The sequence below is a fragment of the Schistocerca serialis genome, chromosome 2 (genome assembly GCF_023864345.2).
Source record: "Schistocerca serialis cubense isolate TAMUIC-IGC-003099 chromosome 2, iqSchSeri2.2, whole genome shotgun sequence".
Taxonomy (NCBI): Eukaryota; Metazoa; Arthropoda; class Insecta; order Orthoptera; family Acrididae; genus Schistocerca; species Schistocerca serialis.
In genome coordinates this window covers 188,370,708-188,395,543 of record NC_064639.1, presented here as the reverse complement: position 1 = coordinate 188,395,543, position 24,836 = coordinate 188,370,708, and the positions used below count along the sequence as shown (strand labels likewise).

At 42.6% G+C, this 24,836-nt stretch overlaps 2 protein-coding genes across 35 annotated transcripts in view; one reads left to right on the top strand and one right to left on the bottom strand.

The window, feature by feature from the left end:
• Positions 1-24,836, top strand: part of LOC126456897 (proline-rich protein 2-like) — a 739,962-nt gene that overhangs the window by 71,506 nt on the left and 643,620 nt on the right. The gene's annotated exons all lie outside the window — the stretch shown is intronic.
• Positions 1-24,836, bottom strand: part of LOC126456902 (proline-rich protein 2-like) — a 494,957-nt gene that overhangs the window by 179,060 nt on the left and 291,061 nt on the right. For 3 of the 20 annotated variants that reach the window (XM_050092775.1, XM_050092796.1, XM_050092777.1), the window contains one exon: positions 24,341-24,503. The exons of 15 other annotated variants lie outside the window; for them this stretch is intronic. In XM_050092775.1, coding sequence (XP_049948732.1) covers positions 24,341-24,503 — 163 coding nt within the window. Of the gene's footprint in view, positions 1-24,085; positions 24,504-24,836 lie in introns of those variants that run through there. 2 more of the 20 variants (XM_050092779.1, XM_050092793.1) reach the window with 2 other exon arrangements.

The window sequence follows — 24,836 nt, the reverse complement described above, 5'->3', positions numbered from 1 at the left end:
CACACGACGCACGCGCCAATAGAAGCAGCGCCATAGTATAGCATAGTTTGCAAGCTTACCTCTAGGGGGGAGCGCGCAGTTCATGAAGTAAAGCTACCACGGCCGCATTAACCCTTTCGCTGCTACAAAGACGTGCTCCCTGCATTCCGCGCTGTGCGCGATTTTGTCACTGCACTGCTCGTCTGTACTGACACATCATGTTCCGACTGCTTTGACACTCTTATGAATCGATTCCACAAAAACAACTTGGCCCAAAAATTAGATTTATACACATCTTCTTGACTGAAACCTTCCCCCCATAAATGACGTAATTTTGTTTCGATGTTCAATGCAGTTATTATGCAGCATTAAATATAGTAAACCATTGCACGAAATTTTGAAGAGTTCGCAGAGATAAAAGTCCATAGAGTATACAGTAAATTTTATATGAAATTTAGGTATCTTGTCCACATTTCACTCTCAACATTGTGGCAACTAAAATCGACCATACGGAAAGTATACGCTATGGACTTCTACCTCTGCAAACTCTTCAAAACTTCGTGCAATGGTTTGCTATATTTAATGCTGCATAATAACTGCGTTGAACATCGAAACAAAATTAAGTCATTTATGGGGGGAAGGTATCAGTCAATAAGATGTGTAAAAATCTAATTTTTGGGCCAAATAGTTTTTGTGGAATCGAATGATAAGAGCGTCAAAGCAGTCGGAACACCATGTGTCTGCACAGGCGAGCAGTGCAGTGGCAAAATCGCTCACAGCGCGGAATGCGACGAGCACGTGTCTGCAGCAGCGAAAGGGTTAATAAAGAGACAAAGCACTAGAAATTTCAAAAAATTGCATTCAAACGAATATAATTCGTGAAGTAAGGCACTTCGATATTGTTTTTAAATAATGAAAATATTAAGGACTGCACAAGGTTTGAACTCATAACCGTTCGGTTAGCAGCCCAACACCTTATCCATTACGCTAACGACCTCCTCTAACTATAGAACTCCATGAATGAGTACATAACGCAATGAGGACTATAATACGTCACGCAAAATATTGACAAACACTGTTGGTATGAGTACGAATTACTCACGCTTCGTCGAAGTACAATAGGAAATAAACAATTACCGTTGTTCTTTATTGCGAAAAAGCAGTTCGTGAGAGTGATACAAACACCTTTCCTTGCTATCGCCTGAATTAGGAGTCTTATTGCTTGTTTGGTTTAATTAATTAATAGAATATGAAGCAGTTGGTATAAAGAATGCTTTTTCCAAACATTCTATAAAAGAAGGTCTGCTATCAAGACATTGCTTTTGTTCTATTACTTTATTTATGACTGCACGTTTCTAAACCTGAAGACACTCGTCCATGCTCTGCACTGCAGTCGAGATGTGGCAACGTCGTTCTCTGTTCATTGGCTGACTGTGTTTTGTGATGTCAGATGCGCAGAACGAACCTAAACTCGGCCGCCAACATAAATGACGCGCACTTTAGTAGTGAGGGCGCCGACTATAAGGAGGTAACTCGTAAAAATGGCACAAAAAAACCGACATTAATGTTCATTACAGTCCCAGTGCTCTTTCACGTCTAGAAGTTTGATCTGAAACGAAAGACATAGGCGTATGAAGAAAATCAAAAGAAAGTGAGGTTAGTGTCTCATTCTCGATACCACAGTAGATTCTATTGACACCCCTAATGTCTCGAGATGGTTCCAGTTGAATTAGCATCAGATCATCTTTTACTTACTCTGAAGCGCCAAAGAAACTGGTAAAGGTTTGCGTATTCAAACACAGAGATGTGTAAACAGGTAGAATACAACGCTGTGGTCGGCAAATTTGAGCAGCAGCTGGAACCACAGTGACTCAAGGAACTGTTACAAATCGGGTGCTTTAATGACAGCTCCGAGCCAGACGCCCTGTAACGTGCATTCCTCTGATCCCAAGCCACCGCTATTTGCGATTTCCGTAGTGCCAAGAAAGATCTCACTGGAGGGCATGGTGAAGGCCAGACGTATTTTCTGATGAAAATCGCTTGTATATCGGTACCTGTGATGGACGAGAACTGGTTAGGAAGATGCCAGATCCTGCAACCAACCTGCCTGCATGCTAGACACACTTGGCCTACGCCTGGAGTTATGATCTGAGGTACAATCGATTTCGTATGACAAATAGACCACCCTCGCGGGTATCCCACCCACCCTGACTGCAAAATCGTACGTCAATCTGATGATTAGACCTGTTGTGCTGCCATTTATGAACAACAATCGAGAGCGTGTTTTCCAACAGGAAAACTCTCACCCACGTAGCGCTGTTGTAACTCAGTATGCTCTACAGTGAGTCGTTATATTGCAGATAAGGCTCCAGTCGAGCACATGTGGGACATCATCGGCTGACAACTCCAGCATCATCTACAAACAATGTTAACCGTCCTGGTATTCAACGACCAAGGGCAACAGGCGTGGAACTCATTACCGCAAACTAACAGCCGGCACCTGTACAACAGAGCGCATTCACGTTTGAATGCCTTCATTCAACATTCTGGCGGCTACACCGATTATCAATGACCAGCACTTCACATTTGCAGTGGCTTACTTCGCACTTACGTTAACCTGTGATCAGATTTAAATATGTTACCTAAGCAAATCTATTCCAGATATTTCATTACTCTACATTAATTGTTCTTTGGTATTTCGGTTTTTCCCGTCAGTATATAATATTTGATTTCTCGTTCTGTTTAACATAAGGGTGGAATAAATAAGCAAGCGAACTGGTCCTGGTAACCAACTTCTAGTATACTGAATAATGGTCTGGTGTTGCAGGTGGAGAGTTGTTCTGTTACTCTACAGCAATATTTTAGGGTGTTGATATATGATGTTTTTTGAAATCCTATATATAACTCTGTATTATCAGAATTCTACTACTTACATTTTAACCACAACATGAGTGAGGAGAAGAGACTGATCCAAATGACATCACTGAAAGATAGACGTTTGTAAGAGGATCGCTGATGCTGTTTCTGGTGAGCCTTTATGGTCAGAACTAGCGAAACTTGAACCTGTCTGATGACATTACAAATGGTAACAAACGCATCATAACAGATGATAATAAATATTTTGTACCCCTTCGGTGTACCAGAAAACATAAAAAAAATGTGGATATGCAGGTTAAGTCCCATAGTGCTCAGAACCATTTGAACCATTTTTTTGATCTCTCTGTAGGCAAAAGATTTGGCAACAGTCCCCCATCCCGATCTCCGGGAGAGGATTGCCAAGGGGAGGTGACCATGAGAAAAAGACTGAATGACTAATCAGGGGTTGTCGTTCTAAGCGTCGGGTTGTCGAATTTAAGAAGTCTCAACGTGGCAGAGAGGATAGAAAATCTGAAAAGGTAAATGCTAAGGCTCATTCTAGATACCGTGGTATATAGTGAAGTGAATTGGAGAGAAGGCTAGGTTTTCTGGTCAGACGAGTATAGGGTAATATCAACTGCAGCAGAAAATGATATACCGGAAGTAGCATTCGTTGTGAATAGGAAGATAGGAAAAAGTGAGTTAGTGTGAACAGTTCAGTGATAGAGTTGTTCTCCTCAGAATCGACATCAACTCAACACCGACAACAATGCTCAGGTATACATGGAGATAGGAAAACTATGAGAATATCGAACGGATAATTCAGTACGTAAAGGGAGATAAAAGTGCAACAGTCATTGAGGATTGGGACGCGGTTGAAAGGGAAGGAGCAGAAGAAAACGTTACGGGAGAATGTGGGCTTGATATTGGAATGTTAGAAGGGAAAGAGTAATTGAGTTCTGCAATAAAAACGGCTAGCAATAGCAAAAATTTTTTTTCCGCATCACAAGTGGAGGATGCATGCTTGGAAAAGACTGGAAGGGATAGGAATACTCCAGTCAGAGCATGGTCAGGCAAAGGTTTTGAAATCAAATATTTGACTGTAACGCGTACCAAAGATCAGACACAGATCCTGATCACAGTTTAGTAATGATGAACAGTAGGCTTAGGTTTAAGAGAGTAGCCAGGAAGAATCAATGCACTGCTTAGTAGTCACTTCAGCTATAGAGGTAAGGACAGTTGTAGAGGGCATTCACAGAAGCTGGAAAGAAAAAGATAGGTACATTGAAGTCAACTGGGAGTAAGCCATGGGTAACACATTAAATAGTTCAGTTGATCGACGAAAGAAGGAAGAACAAATATATTTTGGGAAATTCGGGGTTGCTGAAATACAAGTCACTTAGAGCTGAAATAAATAGAAAGTGCAGGGAAGCTAGGGATAAATGTGAAGAAATCGAAAAAGAAATAATTGTCGGAAGAACCTACTCAACAAACAGAGAGGCTGAAATTATCTTCAGGGAAATTAAAAGCAAAGGGGGTAACATTAAGAATGATAAGGGAATACCACTGTCAAGCAAGAGAGTATCTTATGGGACTTAATCCATCTTATGGGACTTAACTGCTAAGGTCTTCAGTCCCTAAGTTTACACACAATTTAACCTAAATTGTCCTAGGGACAGACACACACACCCATACCCGAGGGACGACTCGAAACTCTGCCGGGACCAGCCGCACAGTCCACGACTGCAGCGCCTAAGGCCGCTCGGCTAATCCCGCTCGGCGAAGAGTTAAGGCAGAAGCAGTTAGACAGCTTACGCAACCAAGCTGCTGACAGGAATAATATATAAAAGAATGGAAAAGAAAATAAGGATATGTTAGATGACGATCGGTTTGGCTTTAGGAACGGCAACGACACCAGAGAGGCAGTTCTTATGTTGAGGTTGATTATGGCAGCAAGTCCGCTCCCGGTAGCTGAGTGGTCAGTGCGACAGAATGTCAACCCCGAGGGCCCGATTTCGATTCCCGGATTGTCAGATATTTTCTCCGCTCAGGGACTCGGTGTTGTGTTGTCCTAATCATCATAATTTCATCCCCATCGACGCGCAAGTAGCCCAAGTGGCGTCAAATGGGAAGACTTGTAAACCGGTGAACTGTCTACCTGCAGGAGGCCCTAGTCCCACGACTTGCTACGGCAGCAAGACTGAAAGAAAATTAAGAAAGGTTCACAGGATGTGTTGATCTGAAAAAAACCGATCGACACTGTAAAATGGTACAGGATGTTCGAAATTCTGAGAAAAATGCGGGTAAGGTACACTATCTGATCATAAGTTTCAGGACATTGTGAATTCCACCTGCTGCCAGGTACTCCATATCAGCGACCTCAGTAGTCATTAGACGTGATAGAGCAGGATGGGACGCTCCGCGAAAATCACAAACTTCGAACGTAGTCAGGTGAACGGGTGTCACTTGCTCCATATGTCTATACGCGAGATTTACACACTCCTAAACATCACTAGGTCCCCTGTTTCCATGTGGTAGAGAAGTGGAAACGTGAAGATACACGCACAGCATAGAAGTGTACAAGCCGACCTCGTCAGTTGGCTGACAGGAACCAGGCACCAGCGTCAGTGGAAGAGGGTCGTAATGTGCAATAGGCAGACATCTAACCAGACCATCACTCAGGGGTTTCATCTTTCAAGCCAATCGAGCACCTCTTTACAACGCACGCCTGTGGTGGAGTTGTTACGCGACAATAATATCTCTGTAATGGACTGGCCTTCACAGAATCCTGAGCTGAATGCCATAGAACACCTTTGGGATGTTTTGGATCGCCGACTTCGTGCCAGGCCTCACCGACCGACATCGATAACTCTCCTCAGTGCAGCACTCCGTGAAGAATGTGCTGCCATTCCCCAAGAAGCCTTCAAGCACCTGATTGAACGTGTGCCTCGGAGAGTGGAAGCTGTCATCAAGACAAAGGATGGCCCCACACCATACTGAATACCTGCATTATCGATGTAGGGCGCGATGAATTTGTAAGTCATTCTCAGCCAGATGTCCGGATACTTTTGATCACATAGTGAATAGGGTAAGAGCGTAATATACAGTATGTAAAAAAACTACGAGGGAACAATAAGACTGGAAGGGCTAGAAATATGTGCTCGAATTAAATACAGTATAAGACACTGATGTAGTCTTTCACCCCTATTCTTCGATCTGTACAACGTACAAGCCACGACGGAAATAAATGAAGGTTCAGGAGTTGGATATAAAATATTGGTGAAAGTACGTCAATGATGAGATTCACTTTTTGCATTACTGTCTTCACTGAAGGTGAAGAAGAATTACCAGATGTGTTAAATGGAGTACAAAATATGGGGCAATGGGAATAGTGGAAAATTAGAATCATCAATGGAGAACACGAAGCAGGCGAAGGTAAGGAATTCTGCTACATATGTAACATAACAGCTCATGACGTATGAACCAAGAAGGATATAAGAAGCACGCAAGCACTGGCATGAAAGGCATTACTGGCCAATAGTAGATTACTAGTAACAAACATAGACCTTCATTGGAAGAGGAAATTTCTGGGAATGTACGCTTGGTTCAAATTCAAATTGCTCTGAGCACTATGGGACTCAACTGCTGAGGTCATTAGTCTCCTAGAACTTAGAACTAGTTAAACCTAACTAACCTAAGGACATCACAAACATCCATGCCCGAGGCAGGATTCGAACCTGCGACCGTAGCGGTCTCGCGGTTCCAGACTGCAGCGCCTTTAACCGCACGGCCACTTCGGCCGGCAATGTACGTTTGGAGCACAGCATTGAGTGCTAGTGAAACATGGACTGTGGAAAAACGAGAACAAAAGAGAATCAAAGCATTTGAGATGTGGTGCAATAGAAAAATGTAGAAAACTAGGTCACTGATAAGGCAAGGAATGAGGAGGTTCTCAACAAAATTGGAGAGGAAAGATACAATGACAGGAAGAAAGAAGAGAATCGGAGATAAAAGGACTATGTGGAAATCACTGACTTGAAAGAACGACAGGATGGTAAAGCATGCGTCAAGACATTAGGGAATGACTTCCATAGTACTATAAGAAGCTGTAGAGGGGAGAACTGTAGAGGAAGAGAGAGAATGGCATACACCTAGAAAATAACTGTGGACGTAGGTTGCAAGTGCTAGTCTGAGATGGGAAGGTTGGCAGATGGGAGGGATTCGTGAAGGGGCCACATTAAAGGAGTCTGATGGTGTGCGATTGAGTAGCTCTTGTTTCCCTTCTAATGTGGGTTCCTATGTAAAACGATATCTCCTAAGTCCCCTCTACACGTTCTTAAGGTGTGTAAGATGACTTGTGAAACACCCTATAGGTAGCATTACTTACAGTGTTACACTAGCGTAATTTTTCTGTAGTTCCAGCTCATTCTTCCCTTTCACAACTTAGACCCGAAGCTATATTGCATGTCGATCTAAATTCGTCACAATTAATAATAAATAAAGATCTATATGGGTTACACAAACGGAGACCGTGGTTATATGACGCATACCTTGTTTTAGTGTCGGCCGCTGTGTCCGAGCGGCTCTAGGCGTTTCAGTCTGGAACCGCGCGACCGCTACGGTCGCAGGTTCAAATCCTGCCTCGCGCATGGATATGTGTGATGTCCTTAGATTAGTTAGATTTAAGTAGTTCTAAGGTCTAGGGGACTGGTGACCTCAGATGTTAAGTCCTATAGTGCTCAGAGCTCAGATCCATTTGAACCATTTTAAGTTTTAGGAAACGCGAGCTATGTTGTATAGATAGTTTCACATTGTTGAGAAAATAGCGTGTCGATGCTCTTATGCAGGGTAGCCTATTAAAGGGATAAGATAATAATAAAGGTTGTAGACTCGTATTAAAGGGGACCGAAGTTCAAATGACCCTGTGCTCCTTCAACATTTCGGTTTCTGTGGGTCCCTGACACTCTCAAGGCAAATGTTGTGACACTGATTGTCAATACGACTTGTCCAATTCCTTCCTCATAGCTATGTTAGTAGTGATCCCGTCGTCGGCAGGAAATTAAAACTCAGTTTTCATCTACTCTCTTACTGTGTTTGACGGGACAGAATAAACATCTTTCCCAGAAGACTTTATGGGGAGAGAACATTTCTGGAACTGTCAGCTACAGGTAACTGTTTCCTGATTTCTCACTGTTATATATTCCACCTAACCACAGGCGAGATATAGTATCTGATCAAAAGCATTCGGACAGCCTTACGTAACACAGGGATGACGAATAGATGTCACGAGAGGTGAGTAGGGGGGCAACCTATGTGCCAGCGCACATTGCATTGTTGCCAAATTTATTCAAGATGGCGGCGATGACGTCACCCAAGATGGCGGCATGTAGACTTGGTAATATCGCATGACGTCATCCAAGGTGGCGGATTTTGGTGGGAGAATAGTCCAATTGTGTTACATCCACTAACCTAACCTCAAGAATAAAAGGTGGGAAGTTTGAATTTTGGCGGGAAAATAGTCCAATCGTGCTATGTCCACTAACCTAAGCCTCCAGAAGAAAAAATGGCGGGAAGTTTGAAATCCAACATGATAATGCATGCAAAGACCGTACTTGTCTTTTTATTATTATTGATTATCATTTATTAACATTCATTATCATTTATTATTATTTATTATCATTTGTTATTATTTATTATGATTGACCTGTGTTTATGTATTTGAAGATATGTTTCGCAAATGGTGATGTTAAGTTGATGGCTCAGTTTAGCTACCACTGTAAAAAAAAATAGCTGTCTGCTGCTGAAAGAAAGAAAAGAAAGAAAGAAAGGGATAACCTTGCCCCCAGACCTGATGGATGAGTTATTAGATAAGAGCAAGTGATAGTTGAATGATGCGATGTGTTCAGATATAAACAGTGGTGCGAGATTTTTTTTTTTTTTTTTTTTTGGAAATTTATGCAATCTATAGATAGTGGTATTGACCACTAGTGACAACAGTTAAGAGCGGAAAAATAGGTACAAATCGAGCGCTGGCAGAATGTTGGTGCAATGGTAATAATATTTAATTGAAGGTGGAGGTGGTAAATATGGACCGGGCTTTGAATATTGTCGTATGTGCTTGATGCTCTGTATAAAAGTTTGACTCTTTAATTGCATTTAGTATTTCTGGGTGTGTGTAAAATTAATTTTACTGTTGAAAGTTCGAGAAAGATGAGTTGATTGGTGTTAAATAGAGGCTACGTTTGTAATTCGAAAAGAGGGGATGAGAATGGTAAATTGATTGATAGGCATGCTTTGTGGGGTGATATATGAGTGTCAAGATAGGGTTGAGGACGTTTGCGTATGTTGATGGTGGGACGGGTGTGAGGTTAAGTGCGGTGGGAGGTGTAAAATAGATCTGATTTTTTTTTAATGTTGTAAAGTAAGAATAATTTTGAGAAGGTTTTTAGATGGCTGGTCACGCGTCGAGGCGAGAGCGGGGATGTGTAGTTATGTTTAGTTAAAGGACCGTGTAATGTGTAAGGCGCAATGCGCAGTGTCACAGGGGGTAAAGACATATGCTGCTATGATGTGTCTAGCGTATGGAGGCTCGAATTATGCTACTTTGATATAAAGTTGAATTTCATCCGCGTTTGGTGGTTGCAGCTCGGGATCGCGGTCCTGGACGGACGTATGTGTGTGCTTTGACCGCTGACGATTGCGTTGACCGCGCCAAATCACGCTTGCGGAAGCCGAGCAGGGGCTGTGCGAGGTCTGAAATCAGACGGATGGGTGACTTCACAATCCTGTGGGCAGGGTGCAGAGTGGGGGTACCTGCGCATGTTTGCTGAGTTATCTTGCAAGCGGATCTGCAGGCTCTGCTATGCACTATTAGGATAGTTTACGAGTACTGAGCGTATCTACAGATCTGCGTGATTTATTATTTAGTAGCAGTTTGCTATAGTGTGTACTGAAATTATGATTGGGTGCGTGTCTGTGGGCTGTGCAACATGGCCCAGGGCAAATCTGGGATTGGCGTTTGGTGATAGCGTGATAGATACACTGTATGGTTAAATAAGTTGTTCAAAAACATAAATAGAGTGTTCTCAATGATTACACGCGCCTGCAGCGCAGATCAGAGTGATTGGTTTTCCGTCACCATCTCGGTTGCATGCGTGTAGTAAATGTTTTCCCGGCTGCATTAATCGAGTGTGTCAACGAGCTATGAGCTATTCTGAGAATAGACGTGAAGGCAGGTCCAGACCTGAGACGTCGGCGGTGTACATGAGACGAACAATGCAGCTTTCACATGTGTCAGCTGTCACGAGCGCTCGGAAGCTGAACTTGGCTGGAGACTCTGGAATCCCCTTCCCCGCCGACCGCACGCGCGCGCAGCCTGTCTTGGAGCGTAATCTAAGGCGCATAGGCGATATCAATTTCTCCGGTGATAGGTGCGAATGCGACTGTGTTGAGGTCATGTTTGGGTGGGGGGGGGGGGGGGGAGGGGGGCAAGCAGAGACGTTTGGTCGGTTTGGCAGCTGGTGGTGTTTGGGCGTGTCTGTTGCACTATTTTGCAAGCATTTCTGTGCACTGTGCGGTGCGTTATTTGGAGAGTTTAAGAGTACAGAGCTCGTCTGCCGATATTGTGTACTGCATTATTTAAGAGCTGTTTGGTATTGTGTGGTGAAATTAGGAGTTGTTTACGTGTTTGTGGCCTGTGTCAGATGACCACAGTGGGATCAGTGCGGGTGTTTTGTGACAAATATACTCCACGACTAAATAAAAGGGCTCCATATAAACAGAGTGCAGCCCTTCTTTACTTCCTCGAGCAGCACAGCGCAGTCTGAGCTGTTTTTCCACAGTAACGGCAATCTGGTCAGAATGTGAGTGACTAGACAAATAACTGGACAAATTTATCTGTAGTGGAGTTACAGGTCTGGATTGGAATGAATATCTTGATGGGTGTGGTTGTGTTGCCAAGTGTAGTGCACTACTGGAGTTCAGAAACTGCCTTATATCAGCCTTAGATATCGAAAACTATGAGAAGTAAAAGTTTCAAAACGATATGTTGCAAATAAATAGAGTACACTCGTTTCTCCTTCCGTCAGCCTATGAACTGAAATTATTTACGAAAATTAGCAGTTGTTTGGCTATTTGGAAGTAAATGTTTTGCATTATTTACGAGCGGTTCTCATGTCTGTAGGCTGTGCTATGAGTTATTTTTAACTGTTTGCAATTAGCAAGCGTGTGTGTAGAACATTATAAACGAGTTATGTAGGAGTGCTTTGCAGGTCTGTATGATGTGGGACATGTCAGTGTGATAGATATACCCCATTCCTAAATAAAGTAAATTCGTTCTTCCATCCATGGACGTAGTGCAGGTTGTACTCCATTTACCAGAAACGTGTAGGAAGAGGTTGAGTGCTGGTGGCCTAGTTTGAAACAATTTTCTTAGGTTGGTGGCGGAAGCGCAAGTGAGTTTTGTTTACTGGCAGATTTCAAGCTTGGCGTTGGTTTCTAGGAGGAGGCGGAGGTGGCGGTCTGGTCCTCGAAAAGTAGTTGAAATTAGGGAGTTGAACACGTTTGAATATGTATATGAAATTGTAAATGGATTTATTTAATATAGCGGGGTGGTGAGAGTGAATTAGCGAGCGTTCTCGAGACGAGCAAACGCGCTGCTGTACGGTCATGGTGGATTCCACTGTGGGTCAAACTCTGGCGTCAAACGTACCCTTTGTACGGCACGCGGTCTACAGTTTCCATCGTTTCCGGCGTTAAGTGCTCGCAGGCGCGGCCGACCGTTTGTGGCGGGACCCTCAGGCGCCGCTCGCTGCCGCCTACCTGGCGTGCTGGCCGTGGGGTTGAGCTTGACTCAGCGGGCCAGGGAGCGGGCTCAGCCAGCCGCGCGTACGTCAGCTGCGCTCTGGAGCTTCGCTGTGTGAGCATGGAGTCAGTTGGGACACACCTGCATGACCGTAATGTCTGAAATAAAGAGTCATTTTCCACGTATTTACAGAATGCTATGTCCGTTGCGTGTATGGAGGGTGTGTGATGTAAGCGGTTCGCCCGCATCTCGTGGTCGTGCGGTAGCGTTCTCACTTCCCACGCCCGGGTTCCCGGGTTCGATTCCCGGCGGGGTCAGGGATTTTCTCTGCCTCGTGATGGCTGGGTGTTGTGTGCTGTCCTTAGGTTGGTTAGGTTTAAGTAGTTCTAAGTTCTAGGGGACTGATGACCATCGATGTTAAGTCCCATAGTGCTCAGAGCCATTTGAACCATTTTGTAAGCGGTTCGGCGGCGCAGCGATTGTACAGTTATTAGCGCGCGCACGAGAGCGAGTCAATTAGTGGGCGTTCTAGTGCGGTCCAAAGGTGCTGTTATATAGTCATGGCGAATTCCACTGTCGAGCAAACTTTGCTGTCAAAAGTGTAGCACTGCGATCTCGCTCGCACAGGGACACGTGGCGAATGGCTGTGTGAGGTCGGCATCGACAGGTTTGAACGTGGCGCCGAAAGTGTTGCAGGGGAACGGCCGACCGTTGTGGGATTCAGCTCAGAGGGAGAAAATTTTGGCGGGAGACGTGTGGAGGCGATGAATACACGTGGTGAGTGGACAAGGGGCCACTGTGACATCAAACTCGACAAGTTCCAGCGTGTCCAGCGAAAACATGTTTACAACGTGGGATCGATCGCTGGGCTCGCCCCCCGCGCTAGTGGCCGGCCGCCTCACGTGACAGGCGTAGCCAGTGCCTCTGCGCACTGGCCAGGGGGTGGCGAGGATTTGAACTAATTCAGTTGGAGCACGGACGTCATGGTGACTACACTGCGATATCAAAGATGTGTGTGCTGACTGTGTTGGGGAACAAGTGATGACCGTAATACTTGAAATAAAGTCTTCAGTCCCTTCCCCCATGCAAACTCAAGGGGCGTGAATTACGTTACTATAAGTGCAGCTTGTTATTTGACATGATTATGATAGGCTAACAGTGAAAAGAGATAAGTAATGGAGAAAGCTCGTACATGTGATCAATTATGGTGTTGGGGATTTGAACTTGTGATAGATTTTTGTTATGGATGTAAGGAGAATGGCTTTCTCACCAAGAAAATCGGACATCTTGAATAAATAATAAATGATAATAATACAGTTTTCGAGAGAATATCGTGTGGGAATTTGAATTTGGCATAATTTTCTAGTCGAGGTAGGCCTATAATAATAAATGATAATGAATGACAATGAATGATAATGAATGTTAATATACAATAATGAATAATAATAAACAAAAGTAAGGTCTTGCAGCCATTATTGTGTTAGAATTTGAATTTGGAGGGAATTTTCTAGTGGAGGCAGGTCAATGATAATAAATAATAATAAATGATAATAAATAATAATAAATGATAATGAATGTTAATAAATGATAATCAATAATAATAAAAAGACAAGTACGGTCTTTGCATCCATTATAACGTTGGAATTCAAACTTCCCGCCATTTTATCTTCTGGAGGCTTAGGTTAGTGGACGTAGCACAATTGGACTATTTTCCCGCCAAAATTCAAACTTCCCGCCATTTTTTCTTGAGGTTAGGTTAGTGGACATAGCACAATTGGACTATTCTCCCGCCAAAATCAGCCATCTTGGATGACGTCATGCGATGTTACCAAGTCTACATGCCGCCATCTTGGATGACGTCATCGCCGCCATCTTGAATAAATTTCGCAAGAATGCAACGTGCGCTGGCACATAGGTTGTCCCCCTACTCACCTCTTGTGACATCTATTCGTCATCCCTGTGTTACGTAAGGCTGTCCGAACGATTTTGATCAGACACTATATCTCGCCTGTGGTTAGGTGGAATATATAACAGTGAGAAATCAGGAAACAGTTACCTGTAGCGGACATATCCAGAAATGTTCTCTCCTCATAAAGTCTTCTGGGAAAGATGTTTATTCTGTCCAGTCAAACATAGCAAGAGAGTAAATGAAAACTGAGTTATAATTTCCTGCCGACGACGGGATCACTACTAACATAGCTATGAGGAAGGGAATTGGACGAGTCGTATTGACAATCAGTGTCACAACATTTGCCTTGAGAGTGTCAGGGATCCACAGAAACCGAAATCTTGACGGCCACGGGGTCATTTGAACTTCGGTCCCCTTTAATACGAGTCTACTACCTTTATTATTATCTTATCCCTTTAATAGGCTACCCTGCATAAGAGCATCGACACGTTATTTTCCCAAGAATGTGAATCCATCTATATAACATAGCTCGCGATTCCTAAAACTTAAAATGGTACAGATGGCTCTGAGCTCTGAGCACTATAGGACTTAACATCTGAGGTCACCAGTCCCCTACAACTTAGAACTAGTTAAACCTAACTAACCTAAGGACATCACAAACATCCATGCCCGAGGCAGGATTCGAACCTGCGACCGTAGCGGTCTTGCGGTTCCAGACTGCAGCCGCTAGCGTCATTTTTGTGTAGTTCCAGCTCATTCTTCCCTTTCACAACTTACAAGGGGAAGGCCTCAGACACGGCAGGTCGCTTGTGTACAACATGGTCACATGAAAGCAACTCCGAGGAAGAGTGCTGCGAATTCCTCACAAGCGATCACAAATAGCCAATCGCGCGACGCTTGTTTACAGCGAGGCACGGGACACAACGCACGCGGGCAGAGTTATGTTGTCCCGGTTGCCTCTTCGTCATATCATAGTTGTGAACCTCGAAGAGTGGATGTGTCCAGCACGAGTCTTACAGAAGTCAATCGGAAAGAGTTGTTTTCCGTCATTGGGCTGCCGCGGATCTCGCGGATACATGTAGTGATTTTTCCATCGTTAATGCGCCGAATGAAGCACGTATTGTGAATGAATACAGTGTTCTTCCGTAAGTAACATATGACGAGTACTGTAGGTAGTTTGCAGTAATAATGCAGCATGTGCACCCTTCGACTAGCGCTGTAATATAGAGGGTGTTACAAAAAGGTACGGCCAAACTTTCAGGAAACATTACTCACACACAAGGAAAGAAAATATTTTATGTGGACATGTGTCCGGAAACGCTTACTTTCCATGTTAGAGCTCATTCTATTACTTCTATTCAAATCACATTAATCATGGAATGCAAACACACAGCAACAGAACGTACCAGCGTGACTTCAAACACTTGGTTACAGGAAATGTTCAAAATGTCCTCCGTTAGGGAGGATACATTCATCCACCCTCCGTCGCATGGAATCCCTGATGCGCTGATGCAGCCCTGGAGAATGGCGTATTGTATCACAGCAGTCCACAATACGAGCACGAAGAGTCTCTACATTTGGTACCGGGGTTGCGTAGACAAGAAATTTCAAATGCCCCCATAAATGAAAGTCAAGAGGTTTGAGGTCAGGAGAGCGTGGAGGCCATGGAATTGTTCCGCCTCTACCAATCCATCGGTCACCGAATGTGTTGTTGAGAAGCGTACAAACACTTCGACTGAAATGTGCAGGAGCTCCATCGTGCATGAACCACATGTTGTGTCGTACTTGTAAAGGCACATGTTCTAGCAGCACAGATAGAGTATCCCGAATGAAATCATGATGACGTGCTCCATTGAGCGTAGGTGGAAGAATATGGTGCCCAATCAAGACATCACCAACAATGCCTGCCCCAACTTTCACAGATAATCTGTGTTGATGACGTGATTGCACAATTGCGTGCGGATTCTCGTCAGCCCACGCATGTTGATTGTGAAACTTTACAATTTGATCACGTTGGAATGAAGCCTCATCCGTAAAGAGAACATTTGCACTGAAATGAGGATTGACCCATTGTTGGATTAACCATTCGCAGAAGTGTATCCATGGAGGCCAATCAGCTGCTGATAGTGCCTGCACACGCTGTACATGGTACGGAAACAACTGGTTCTCCCGTAGCACTCTCCATACAGCGACGTGGTCAACGTTATCTTGTACAGCAGCAACTTCTCTGACGCTGACATTAGGGTTATCGTCAACTGCACGAAGAATTGCCTCGTCCATTGGAGGTGTCCTTGTCGTTCTAGGTCTTCCCCAGTCGCGAGTCATAGGCTGGAATGTTCCGTGCTCCCTAAGACGCCGATCAATTGCTTCGAACGTCTTCCTGTCGTGACACCTTCGTTCTGGATATCTGTCTCGACACAAAAGTACCGCGCCACTGCTATTGCCCCGTACATCAAATGGGCATCTGCCAACTCCGCATTTGTAAACATTGCACTGACTGCAAAACCACGTTCGCGATAAACACTAACCTGTTGATGCTACGTACTGATGTGCTTGATGCTAGTACTGTAGAGCAATGAGTCGCATGTCAACACAAGCACAGAAGTCAAATGGTTCAAATGGCTCTGAGCACTATGGGACTTTTCATCTATGGTCATCAGTCCCCTAGAACTTAGAACTACTTAAACCTAACTAACCTAAGGACAGCACACAACACCCAGTCATCACGAGGCAGAGATAATCCCTGGCCCCGCCGGGAATCGAACCCGGGAACCCGGGCGTGGGAAGCGAGAACGCTACCGCACGACCACGAGCTGCGGACAGCACCGAAGTCAACATTACCTTCCTTCAATTGGGCAACTGGCGGTGAATCGACGAAGTACAGTACATACTGACGAACCTAAAATGAGCTCTAACATGGAAATTAAGCGTTTCGGGACACATGTCCACATAACATCTTTTCTTTATTTGTGAGTGAGGAATGTTTCCTGAAAGTTTGGCCGTACCTTTTTGTAACACCCTGTATAGTTGGAAGCCTGTCACGGACGATGGCAAGCGGGAAGTTGCCGCACGTCACTAAAAACGTCTCTCATAAGGAGGTACAAAATATAGAGGATATACAGAAAGTGACGGCTCTTTTCAGCACGCAAACGGCGTCATTGATGACCAGTTTTAATCGTGAATACGTGATCAACACCGATCAAACAGGATGCGAGTATCGGGTGAACATTCGACGCACATTATCGCATAAGGGAGAAAAACGAACCCTTGTCGCAGTTGGTAGTGAAAACAAACACATTCGTACACGGCGCAATATGCCATCACAGCCTCTGGAAAAATTTTGCCTAAGGTTTTCCTGTGTTTACATGAAACGAATGTTACATTTGCTCCTCGGGTTATAGAAGAGGTCAATCGTTTAACCGACTCGTTGAAAAATGTTTACATTACGTACTTCAAATCCCGAAAACTGACGAATGCGATTTACAGAACAATTCTTGAGACTGTTTTAAAACCATACTCTTCTGATAACAAGTTTTGCCTAATATAGGATTTCTGGAGTGGACAAATTAATACTAAAATGTTTGACACAATGTGTATAGATGGCGAGGGTCAGCCGACGTGCACAGCAAACGTAATACCGCCAAACTGCACACCTGTGTGCCAGCCGTGTGATGTTTATTTCTATCGCCAGGTTAAAAACTCTATTTCTAGGCTTCAGAATTGCAGTGTGCTTCTGGAAACCCAGCGGGAATTGCACAAGCGCAAGGATGCAATAACTATTCACAGCATAATTCATAACCAACTTTCAGCATCGATTTTTCAGACAATGATATCGTATGCGTGGTACGCCTCAAAATTAATTCCCAAAAATAGACATATTTTTAAATGTAAACCAAGTTTGTTTTTCGCCCATTCTTCAGAAGGAACAGTGTAGCTGTCGAAAGAATGCTTGGTACCGTGAGTATTTTTGTTTAGAATGTTTATATGACAAGTACCATCCACCCAGTTGTTTGAAGAAAAGTGAGGACACGTAACAGTGACTGGAAGAGCCCTTGTAAAGTGACCTGGAATAACATTTTAGTTGTTTACTATCCCAAAAGGTTTGAGAAATTTATTTGCCTACCTTATTATTATCATTCCTTATTGATTTACTTACCTTATTAACCCTCCTATCCCTATCAATTGAGATAGGGAAAAATACAAACGAAAAGAATAACATCCGCTAGGTTTCTTTGAGATTCGAAACCGGGTTCTTCGATTCCCAGCAAGTTACTTTGGCCGTTGCGCTATCGGTGCTGTCGGCGAATCGATTGCACGTCATAATCTTTAGGGGTGATTTTCTCGAAGTTGCGGGGGTGTTGACCCAAAATATGTTAGATTTCTTCGTTTTAGGTTGTACACAAGCGACTTGCCAAATTTGAGCCGAACCGGTTGGCCGTGTCTGAGGCCTTCCCCTTGTTAGACGCAAAGCTGAATTGCTAGTCGATCTAAATTAGTCACAACTAATAATAAATAGAGATCCATAAGGCGTACCTTAACGGAGATCGTGGTTGTATGACGCATACCTGAAGTTTTAGGACCGGCCGCTATGGTCGACCTGTTCTAGGCGCTTCACTCTGGAACCACACGACCGCGACGGTCGTAGGTTAAAATCCAGCCTAGGGTGTGGATGTGTGTGATGTCCTTAGGTTAGTTAGGTTTAAGTAGTTCTAAGATCTAGGGGACTGGTGACCTCCGATGTTAAGTCCTATAGTGCTCAGAGCTCAGAGCCATTTGTACCATTTTAAGTTTTAGGAATCGCGAGCTATGTTATATAGATGGATTCACGTTCTTGAGAAGATAACGCATCGATGCTCTTATACAAGGTAGCCTTTGAAAGGGACAAAATAATAACACAGATACTAGACTCGTATTAAGAGGACCAAAGTTAAGATGACCCTGTGTCAGTCAAGATTTCGGTTTCTGTGGATCCCTGACACTCTCAAGGCAAATGTTGTGAGACTGATTGTCAATACGACTCGTCCAATTCCCTTCCTCATAGCTATGTTAGTAGTGAGCCCGTCGTCGACAGGAAAATAAAACTCAGTTTTCATTTTCTCTTTTACTATGTTTGACTGAACAGAAAAAATTTCTTTCCGGAAGACATTATGGGGAGAAAACGTTTCTCGATATGTCCGCTGTAGATAACTGTTTCCTGATTTCTCACAGTTATATATCCCACCTAACCACAGGGGAAACAGAGTATCTGATCAAAAGCATTCGGACAGCCTTACATAACACAGGAATGACCAATAGATGTAACGAGAGGCGGACGTGTAACCATAAATGAAGGCAGGGAGTATAGTAGTGTCAACAGGAAAGCAGAATGGGTCTGTCGGTAGAGCTCAGTCACTTAAAATTTGGACCAGGCATCAGATGTCACCTGAGTAACTAATCCCTCAGTAACATTTAAACCCTAATAAAGCGCACTAATTTTAGCGTGATGTTCAAGTGGTAACGCGAAGGAACAGCCACAGGTAAACTGACACCAGGCAGGACTCCGAGCATTGCAAAAGTGCCTGATAACGGGGCGAAGACACACTCGTGAGTTCAAAAGCGCTACCAGAATTCAGCAAGTACAGTGACTGCCAGTAGGGAATGCAAAAAAATGGGATGCAATGGTCGAGCAGCACCTCATAACCCAAACATTTGAGGTGCAATACACAGCGAATCTGCTGAATACTGGATGACCGGAAACAGGTGATCTGGAACGAAGAATCATGCTACACTATGTGACTATATTGTAACGTCCCCTTAGAAAACTCATAAATGACTTTGCTGGTAAACTTCTACGTGATTTGATTATCAAACAGTTGAGCAAAACTGAACCTTTTGAACAGACAGTTTTCTCGCTACTTATTCTGATCATCACTAAACTGACACACAATATTTTAGCGCAACGCAATCTGACTTTCAATAATACCTACAAAAGAATGGCTCTGACTAACAGTAACCTTTACCTTTCATGAATCACTTTTAACAAAAATCTTCGTTACTCGAACTACTGCAATACAGCGAGCGCCAATACTGCCAGCTAAATAAAAGATGCTAACTATTGAAGGCACTAACTACTGATAGGCATAGTTAGCACATGAAAGATTGATAGGAAGCAAACAATCTATTTACCTTAATAGTGTTGAGGTGGCATAATATATATATATATATATATATATATATACATATATATATATATATATATATATATATATATATTCATGACATCCAGTCTTACAAATTTCCTTTTTCTGACGGACGCACGTCCAGTTCGTCCGCTCTCAAATCTCTGGCATCTCTCTCCCCACATCCACCACTGCTTGCGGCTCATCTCCAACTGCACAACGCTACGTGCTGTTCACATCCAACAGCCCAACAGTATATAAGCGATTATTATAACAATGAGTTCAACCAGCCACAGACTTCACACTGCACAGTCAGTGGCGGCGTTACCAACATAAAAACCGAAAGAGCCTTCTTACAATATGATGGAAGATTTGGATTTGGCGGAAGGCTGGATGAAATTACCTGCCATCATGTGTCAACAGTGAAGCACAGGGGAGATGGTGTTACAGTGTGGTCGCATTCTTGGTGGTTGTACTTCTGGTACCCATATTACGTTTAGGAAAAGGTTGAATGTGGCATCATATGGACACACTTTAAAGCATGGTTTACTGTGTACAGTAGACATTCAGTTTGGTGACGATGGTCCCGCTTAAAAGACATCAGTATTCCTGAAATGGACTGGCGTGCATAGACTTACGACCTGAACCCAATGGAACAGAGTCAGAACGTCGAGACCGCCCTAGCCACCAGCGTCCAGCGTCAGTATTTTCACTGGTATCGGCTCTTGAGGATGAACGGTCTGCCATTCCTCGCCAGAAATTCAGATACCTCAACTAAAGTGGAGTTCAAGACGTCAAGAAGGCAAAACCCTGCATATTAATGTGCACTGATAAATGTCCAGATATTTTTGATTGGATAGTCTATTTTTAGTACGGATAGATATAGTGCATTTGCCTCTTCATACACTCGCTCTTCGATACACTATTATCTGTGTTTTCGCCATCAATGCTCGACATCAACTCAGTAGCCACGCACAGATGGCGGGTGGCAGCACTAGCAGTTAAGCGTATATAAGGCGTGTCAGGGGGACGAGGATACAGTGCATCCGTTGTCGTTATGCATTAGCAGAGCTATTTATTTAGGCAAACCAAAGACTACGTTTTACTGACAGAAAACCTGTAACAGTTCTGCTAAAGAGACGGCCTTCACTGTGCTTGTTCGCCCTCTACTGGACTACTGCTGTTCTGTATGGGATCCTTACCAGACAGGTCAGGTCGAAGAAGGGCAGCTTTCTACTATCGGAAAACAGGCGAAATACTGTCATGGATATGATATAATAGTTTGGTGGTCATTAAGACAAAAGGGTTTTTTGTTGCAGTGAGATCTTATAACGAAATTACAATGACCAGATTTCTCCTCTGAATGTGAAACCTTTTTATTATCGTCAACATGCTTAGGGAGAAATGATCATCATGATAGAATAACTCAAATCTGAGCTCGTACAGAAAGATGTGTGTATTCTTTTCCCCCACATGCCGTTAAACAATGGAACGGTAGAGAAATATTCTGAAGGTTCTTCGAAGCATCCTTTACCACGCACTTAAGCGTGAATTACAGAGTAGTTACGTAGATGTAGATGTTTTCTAAATCTACAATATTACAAACGTGTAAAGGCTTTCCATAGACTGTCTGCTGAGATTTTATAAGAACGAAAATATTTATTTGTGATCTAATTTTTATGACTCAGTACGTTGACAGAGCTTTTCCTGGTGTCTCAACCTTCCTTTTCCTCCGTAACGAAAGATAACGTCTGTGATGAGATGCTCGTCCACTGCTGCTGAGATGAACGTTTTTTTTATTTTTCTTAAACTTGTCCAAACTTAATAATCTATTTCAATGTCTGAAAACATTTTCTCACTGATGTGCCACGATCAGTTATTTCCTGATAATCCGAGCTATCTCTTTTCTCTTTCCTTGGACCTCATAAAAGCTCCGGACTTTTCAGTGTGATATCAGATTTTGTACGAAACATCTGATACACAAGATTTGGCTGTATTATTGTAGCTTACTACTGACTAAGTACTCCGAGCACATATCCCACGTAAAATGTTGTATAAATTTGATTGTGCATAAATTAATAGGTTATGGGTTCATATGCTGGTTTGTGTAATTTTTGTGTCTTATAAACTAATCACATTTTCCAGATTATGTTATGATTTATTGATGACTTTCACTTATTGTTCCAGAGTTGCCATAACATCTCCGAAGTCGCCGTTATTAAAGGGCACTGGACCTAGATAATAATGAATATGTAGTTTCTGTGCGTCTTGTGAAATGAAATAGAAGAGACTTTCTTTTCAAAATAATATACATAGTTTGTGTTTAGCTTAATTCTAAGTAAGGCGTTTAAAACTTATATTCAAAAAAGTGTATTTACACAGTATGCTCATAAAACATTAGCTGGAAATATATAACCAACCATCTGCGTTACATCTTCCTACAGTTGGCGCACGTGGGACAGTTTGAGATGGCGAGTCTCAAGACTAACATAATACCTTTGTTGTTGCCTTTGTATTGTATCTTTAGTACACAACACTTATGACATGCCTGAAAATTGCTTTTGTCTGTACATAAAGCCCACATGGAGGTTATCAGTAACAAAATAACTACAGTTTTTTGTAATATTATTAGGTGTCTTGCTCTCTAGAAATCACGTATTCAGTAATATGTCATTCACAAACAATAAGTGAAGGAGGAGTGATGCGAGGAAAAATAAATACTAACACGAGCAAGATAGACAAAGCACGGAACCTGCTTAAAGAATTCATGAACTGTTGTTAAAATTTCAAACATCATTTCCCCCAAATATTCTCTTTCGCTACATAAGGAACATTTTCCTGTCAACTACTAGCAATAATGACCTACAATTTGCCGTAATTTTGCTGCCTATCAATTGGCACATTTTATCATTTTTTAATTTTTCTAGTTTTGCAAAAGTATTATCTGAAGAATAATTACCATTTCTTTGAATTCCTTTTGGGAACAGGCGTCCAACAAACTCATCATCTCTCTATACAACATTATCTTTACAGGACATGCAGCACAATAGAATACGTTCCATTTATTTACCATGGCAGGGATAGCAGAGTTTGGGTCTCCTGAAAGAGTGCAGTATAATAACGTATTGTTTGTTCTTAACCGTGGTCCCATTCATGTTACATTAAAGTATGCTGTGCGAGAAAAATTGTGCCTTTAAATATGTGAACAAGCGTTAAGCTTATCTAGTGCTAATATCTTGCCCCTACATATAAATGGGCACCAGTACATTCCCATATGCATTTCGAAAACGTAGTTCGGAAATTTTTGGAAGGCCAACCTTGAATTATTAGAAAAGTTATGGTTTGAGAATTTGTTACTGAAGTTTAATTACCAATTACATATTTCTTCTTTAGACTTTCAATAATTTTTCAGTCTACCCAATTTGATATGGATGGATGTGTATTACTCAGAGCACATATTGCTGAGAGAACCATCAAGAATATTTCTGCTATAAAGAAGATGCATCCACTAATTATTTCCTTAATGACTCTCAGTCTGTTTTCTTTCCTATTTAATCTTTTACACTGAATGTAGTAGCGTTCACATAGCCATTCTGCTACAGACTGAAGGGAATGGTCATATCGGTCTGATTAAGTTTAGTGACTTCTATTTTTATTGGTGACGTTATTCTAAAACAATACTGAGTACACCATCTACTTATAATGATTAATATTCATATCTTCATGAAGGAAGCTTAATTTCCCATTAGCGACAGGTTCCCTGTGACCGGCAGCACGAACGGTCTAAAAGGGGTACGTACCCTTCCCTTCTGCCATTGCTACTGCTGGTGTTACGCGGAATTGCGGTTAATGTTCGTTCTAGATGCTGTTATCTACGAACCATAAAGTCCAGATCCCAGATAAATACTGTTGTAGAAGGCAACTTATTAATCAAATAACAGAAGCATCATTAAATTTAAGAATCACACTATCAAACTAATGTTTGCTAATACCCATACATTAAAAGAGGTAAAAAATATATAACTGAAGGAGGAGTAAATAGGCTTCAAGGAAACCATCTTAAATCGCAAGTTGTATTACAGAGCATCAAATCCTTTTCGTTCAAAAGTTATGTATCAGTAATCTATCACAGGGCTCTCTATAGATGAGAAGAGTGTTTTCTCAAAGTATGATATTTGCACATATCAGTTCATGAAGTACACGTAGTCTGTAACACGGACTCCTTCGGCAACGTACAGCATCTTTTGGAACTGCAAATGAAGTGGTAAAGAATTTGATGAGGTATGAACCAATAGTAACTCCTGTAATAATTTTTAAATATTGGTACCATATTTTTGGAGAACTGGTTTCTTGTACAGCACACAGTAAATAAAACATTAATGGAGCCTTTTCATTGCTAGTTTAATCAGAATTGGTTTTTATGAATCATAAGAACACTTCCATCAATTAATTCGGTTAAAGTCAACTATAAAGGTAAAAACTGAAATCCTTTAACGTTCCCAGATGCGCTAATCTTGCACCAATAGTAAACACCACCCTAAAACAGGGAAGGCGGCCCTGGTTGTCCAGTTGGTTCAGGCCCACCAGTTGGTTGTGGCCCTCCAGTTGGTTGGGGCTCTCCAGTTGGTTCAGGACCTCCAGTTGGTGGGCCTGGTGGTCCAGTTGGTTCAGGACCTCCAGTAGGTTGACCTGTTGGATCAGGACCTCCGGTTGGTGGGCCTGGTGGACCAGTTGGTTGTGGCCCATCAGTTGGTCCAGGAGGGCCAGGAGGAGTCTCTTGGCTGCGGCATGCTGATACCTGTATTTGAATGTCATATTGTGAACTACGTCATATATGTAGATGGAAATTAAGTGGTATTCCATCTGAATGGAGATTAAGATTCCGCTAATGTAGTTTTGAAACAAAGACAATAAATCACAGAAATTTACACTGACACACATTAGAAGCCAGTCTCATTATTTTATTGCAAAATCTGAATGAATGAATGTGTTCAACCGTTATTGATGATTACTTCAAGTAAGCATAACGAAATATATGCACTGATGCCAATTGTAGTTAGTACCAAGCCGTTGTTTGTGTTTCGCCAGAAACACATCACTGAGTTTGAACAAGGTCGCATAAAAGGGTTTC